This window comes from Arachis hypogaea, chromosome 19, assembly GCF_003086295.3.
Source record: "Arachis hypogaea cultivar Tifrunner chromosome 19, arahy.Tifrunner.gnm2.J5K5, whole genome shotgun sequence".
Classification (NCBI taxonomy): domain Eukaryota; kingdom Viridiplantae; phylum Streptophyta; class Magnoliopsida; order Fabales; family Fabaceae; genus Arachis; species Arachis hypogaea.
This window is the reverse complement of record NC_092054.1, coordinates 145,090,034-145,095,925: the sequence shown is the minus strand read 5'-3', so window position 1 is coordinate 145,095,925 and position 5,892 is coordinate 145,090,034. Positions and strand designations below refer to the sequence as shown.

Here is a 5,892-nt window from a genome sequence, read left to right as displayed (position 1 = left end):
TTATTTTTAAAAAATTCTTCTTTTTTTGGGAGGAGCGGGTGGTTACACTTTTGGGTGGCTAGGGATTTTCTGTCCGCTAGGATATGGATTTAGGTGTTATATTCTTTTTCAGGGGAAAAAAGGTTGTGATTGTTGATTTGCATATTCCAAGGTTAATGCTTTGGGGTTGGATATCATGTTGAAGAAGCATTGTATTAGTCTAAGTGTATATGATATACTATTTGGGTAACTCTGTTTGAGTTGAAGGATTGTAGCTTCTGATCCAAGTGTTCATGTAGTGAATATATTGAATTTACTGCTTTATTCCTTGTCTATATTTGCATTCTAAACTGATCTTGTTAGGTAGATTAGGAATGATTTTAATATTTTCCTTCTTTTTTCTTAAGTTTATTGTTTATATGATGTCTGAATGCATTGCACCTTTTCTGTTTCAGATATTGAACTCTTGGGATAAGACAGCTAGTCCTTGGATTGGATAGAGTTCCTTTTTTTGAAGGATCATGACAGCATATGACATGGATCCTGATGTTGTTCGCTGGGGCCTTCATAATCTCTTAGATGTTTGCACACTTTCCAATAATGGTTCTCCTAGTATCATAACTAGATATGATCTGGATTTAAGTAGCAGCGTAGAATATGTTAGAGAAGGCTTCTATCAGCCTTCCTACGTGGAGAATGATGAAGCTGTTGCTCGTGCTTACCTGGAAGAATTATCACAACTTCAATCCTTGGAAGCTTCTGGGATGTCAAAATTCGGGAATGATCAAGCGCGGGCAGCCGTACTTGCACAGGATTGGCATTCTTACTCAGATGGAAGCATAAATTTTGGTGGTATAAACTTGACAAATTGCTACTCTATTGTTATCTTTTTGATGTGCTGGATATTTTTCAAACTTGTCATGATATATTGTCAACAACATGTAGGCAATGAAAATTGTCAACAACAGATTATTTTTGGGCCGGCAACCTTAATCTATCTCTTTATTGATATATTGTTTCCTGCCGTGTGTGGTGTCAGCTCAAGTCTTATCTAGAACTATATGAAGGCTATGTTCCAATCTATGAAGCACGGATTCTCTCATGGTGCCGGCGTATCCGAGTCGGACGCGAATCCGATGCCGACACGCGGTGGATACTTCAAACGAGCATATCAGCGGTGTGTCTTCTTGCGGTGCAGAATTTTGGTGGAGCTGTCACGAATCCGAACGAGTCCGACTCGATTCAGATGTTCATGAGACAGATCTTTCTGCTGGACTGTAAATCTTCAATTGATTTTGTGATTTTATGGCCCGATTAACCAATTTTTTCTTTCTAATTTTAAAATATTCTAAAATTAAAACAAATTAAAATTTAAATTTAAAAATAAAATAATTAATAAATCAAAACCTAAATTTACTTACCGTTTGTTTTTGCTAGCTTACTGATGTGTGAGCATCTTTCCTATCTTTTCCTAGTGAATTTGTATTTAAATTGTTGAGTTTAATCAAGAATTAATTATCTTTTAGCCACTATGGATGCTACTTTGAGTCTTGTACAATTCTGTTTATTTTAGATAGCATTCAGCTGGATTTGATGGAGTTTCTGCAGAAGAAGAGATGAAGGCGAATGATGCTGTCAACCCTAACCTTTCTGCACTCAAACCTAAATAACTCGAGCTACAGAGGTCCAATGGACGTGATTTCAATGGCGTTGGAAAGCTAACTTCCAGAGCTTTCTAACGATATATAATAGTCTATACTTCTTCTCCGAACTCGCTACCAAGGCTGCGCCTAACTTGAGATTTCTCAAGTTAGGCGCAAGACACAACAACAATACGCGAGATTGGTCCTGCCCACTTCAAGTTATGTGCACTAAAGCCCAAGTTAGGCGCACTAAAGCCCAAGTTAGGTACAGCATCACTCAACTAAACTCCAATTCATGCTGCCAAGCCCAAGTTAGGTGTGAATCCTAGTGAAGCCAAGTGGTCCCCATCCATCAATTGAAGATTTGCTGATTGCTATAATTAATTCTAATTTAAATTCAAATTTTAAAAATAGGAAAAGATATTATTTTAGTTTTAAAGATAGATTTTAAATTTATTAGGATTAGTTATAAAAGGGAAAAACTTTCCTTCCCTAGGAGATTCAGATCCATCAGATTGGAACTCAGTACATTTTTACCTGAATCCTTATTTTTTACTTTGAACCATGAGCAACTAATCATCCATTGTTAAGGTTAAGAGCTCTATCTATTTCTATGGATTGATTTTATTGCTTTTTCTATTTTAATTTATGTATGGATTTATAATTTAAGAATTGTTTTTGCTCTTTATTTTATGAATTTAGGTGGAACGGAAGTATGACCCTCTTTCTATTTGAGTTCTTGTATAACTTGGAAAAGCTCTTTACTTGAACAACAGCTTGAAAACATATTCTCCTAAATTTTAATTATCTGGATTTAACGGGATACGTGACATATAATCCTTTTATTTTTAGGTAATTAGAGTTTTTGTGGCATATAAACTGGAATTTGATCATCACTCTCTAATTAGAATTAATTGACCAAGGAATTGGTTGTTGATGAATTTTAGAGGAGACTAGAAAAGTCTAAGGAATTAGGGTCTAGTCACATATAGTTTGCCATAAATTAAATCCTACATGATTAAAATAGTTAGTAAGAAAAATAATTCCAGAAAAATAGATAACTCTGAAGCCTTAACTATCTTCTCCATATTTTCTTCCCAAAGTATTTACTTGCCTTTTTTTAATATTTTTTATATTGTTTAATGTCTTTTATATTGCATCTCAACACTATTTTCTGTTTGTCTAACTAATCCTATCAAACACTATTGTTGCTTAATCCATCAATCCTCGTGGGATCGACCCTTACTCACGTAAGGTATTACTTGGTATGACCCGGTGCACTTGCCGGTAAGTTTATGGGTTATAAATTCCGCACCACTTACTTACTCACTAGCTTAAAATTTTTTATTTTTTAATAATTGCATAATTTTAAGATTTTTTTATTCAAATATATTTACTCTTATATTTACAATATGATATTTTATTAATTTAATATATTATTTAAATTTTAATTCACAACATATCCTAAATGTGTCGTATCCAATTTTTTATAAAAAGAACGTGTCAGCATATCCGTGTCGTGTCGTGTCCGTATCGCGTGTCGTATTGGTACTTCCTAGGTTCCAATGGAGTATAGTGATCATTTAAAGAAAATGAGCAAGTATGTTTATACTTTATAGCATTATATCTATATAAAGACTAGGCTATGCTATTTCAGATGATATGGCTTTATTGATGTTCTCATGGTTCACTGATAGCTTGATGTGTGGCCGTATTAGGAATGGTGAATGGGGTGATCATGTCACATTATAGGCTGCTGCCGATTGGGTATGATGAAATATACCATTTTCATTATGTATTTACCTTCCCTATTTATTATGATATCCTTCTTTTTGGCTTGCGATTTCAAAGTCAATGTTCTTTATCTGTTTGATTCTATTGGATTCATGTAAAGCATTCTTTGTATCTTTTAGAGGCCATTTAGCAGGTATGGTTTATTATATAAAAAGTTGTAGCAGGTATGCTTATTCTATTGGATTCATGTAAAGCATTCTGTTGTATTTAATATCATCAACTTTATGCCTATAAAGGCACCAATTTCTATATCTCAAGGGAGATCACACGATAAGTTCTATTTCATGTCTTATATTCTATATTCATAGAATTATTATAAAGAGAACACATAATAAGTTCTATTTCATGTCTAACATTCGATATTCATAAAATTATTATATACTTTTTAAATACTTACTGACTTGAGCGTTGGAGTGCCTTTTGCAGGTACCCACCCTCCGTGTTCTTCTCGCCGAAGTATACATCTTTTGGAGACGAAGAGACAAGTTCAATTTCCTCTAAAACGAGATATACCTCGGAGGTTCAACCACACAAGAACAATTTTCATTTGACAATTCTACTTAAATATTACTAGAATGAGATCCATGCGAAATGGTAAATTAATGATAGCATATAGTATATTTTAATAAATATTATACAATAATTTAAATATATGTAAAGTAATGTTAAATTTGGATTTTGTTTTATTTAAAATTTTTTGTAGTACAAGAGTTTTTGACATTGAAATTCTACAACGCTACATATTCATTTGTTGTGTTAATTTTCACATTTATTTTTGTTGATAGACTTAGGCCCAGTTTGGGTAAATAGCTTAATTAAGTTACTTTTGAAAAAATAACTTAAACAATACATGCTTATATTAAAAGTAACTTATAAATAAGTTATTTTGTGTTTGATTTTTTAATTCTAAAAGTACTTATTTTAAGAGAAGAGTTATGTAAACCCAGTAAAATTAGTAAATAATTGTCAATAAATTAAATTTTTAATAAAATAAATTAGAAACATAAACTTTATAGCAAAATAGGATAGAGCAAATTAAAATAAGAATTTTGACACTAATTTCAAAGAACTTGACCCAAGATTGGACCAAACGATTCGAACCAATTGAACCAGACCTGAACCGGACACGTGGGCCCAACCAAACCCTCATTAATAAAAGACTCAGCATCTCCTTCTTCCCCAAAAAGGAAATTCATGCTGAAAATTTGAAGAAGAGGAAGAGAGAAGCTTATCAAACCCTAACCCTCACTTTAATCCGCCATAACTTCTCCATCCGAGCTCCGATCGCCGTACCGTTTGCGGCTACGCGTTCACTACGTCAAGCTCTACGATTACATTGAAACAATTTCTTTGGGAAGTTACTCGAACACTCCAGTCTCTCTGCCCCCTTAATTTTTGAAAATTAGTGAGAATCCATGTTGAGAAATTGTGATTTTGGTTCTCTAGGTTCAAGTTTAGCTTGAGGAACTTGTGGGTCTTTGTTCAATCAAGACATAGACAAGGTGATGACTCTTAAATTCTACTATTTCTTAGCCTATGTGAGTTGGGTATTGAATTTAGGTATGTATATGTTGTATATATGTATTAGGTGTATATATATATATATATATATATTGGAACTTGGATTGTGGACATTGGAAGCTTGGAGTTGGAAACGAGTTGCTGAATTTTTGGTGTTGAGGCTTGCAATCTTGCCTAGTGGGTGGTCTTGGGAAATGCGTGGAAATCGGCCAAGGTATGGTTTAGGTTTCTCGTATTTAATATGTAAGGTTTTGTGAAAACTTAGGCTAGATGACCATATGCTAGGTATGAATGTTTGAATGCGTTAAATGTTTAGTACTTCGATAATGATTGTTGATTTTGGTTGATTATTAGCTTGATAACTGATGTTGGTGATGGAACATAATGTTATATGGTGAATTAGTGATAATTGGCAATGTATTAAGGAATGAACATATATATGTGATGAAGGATGATGATCTTGTTGTTTAGTTGAGTAATTTGTATATGGGATTGTGCATATAAGAGTATAATTGATTAATCTAGGAGGTGGAGGTTTTTGGCATTCTAAAGTGGTATGTTGGGGTGTGGGTATTGAGTTTGTTGTGGTAAAAATGGAGGTTTGAGGTTTTGAATAAAAACTTGATTTTTAACAAATTTCGGCGGTCCATAACTCGAGCCTCAAATTTTGGATAAAAATAAAATTTATTTCAAATCAAAGAGGGTTTTACAAGCTTTAGAACTGTATAAATTTCATGGAAAACCGAATTTTGTAGAGGAAGTTATGGACGTCGAAAATCTTGTGCAAAAAACTGAAAATTGGTTTAAGTACAGTAGAATCAGAATTTTTTGGTGTGTGCATACGCACACTGATGTGCGCACGCACCTAGCAGTAGCAACAATCTCATTTGTGCGTACGCACGCCTTTGTGTGCACGCACACCTTGTGTTTTACAGAAAATGTGCGTACGCACACC

General features: G+C 33.7%; 1 protein-coding gene across 1 annotated transcript; it reads left to right on the top strand.

Annotated features, from left to right (window-relative positions):
* Window positions 1-363: 363 nt before the first annotated feature.
* On the top strand, window positions 364-1,506 carry LOC112776903 (OVARIAN TUMOR DOMAIN-containing deubiquitinating enzyme 9-like). The gene is made up of 2 exons (XM_025821175.3): window positions 364-831; window positions 1,019-1,506. The coding sequence occupies exons 1-2, from the start codon at window positions 501-503 to the stop codon at window positions 1,042-1,044; spliced, it is 357 nt and encodes a 118-aa protein (XP_025676960.1). The 5' UTR covers window positions 364-500; the 3' UTR covers window positions 1,045-1,506.
* The last annotated feature ends 4,386 nt before the right edge of the window (window positions 1,507-5,892 follow it).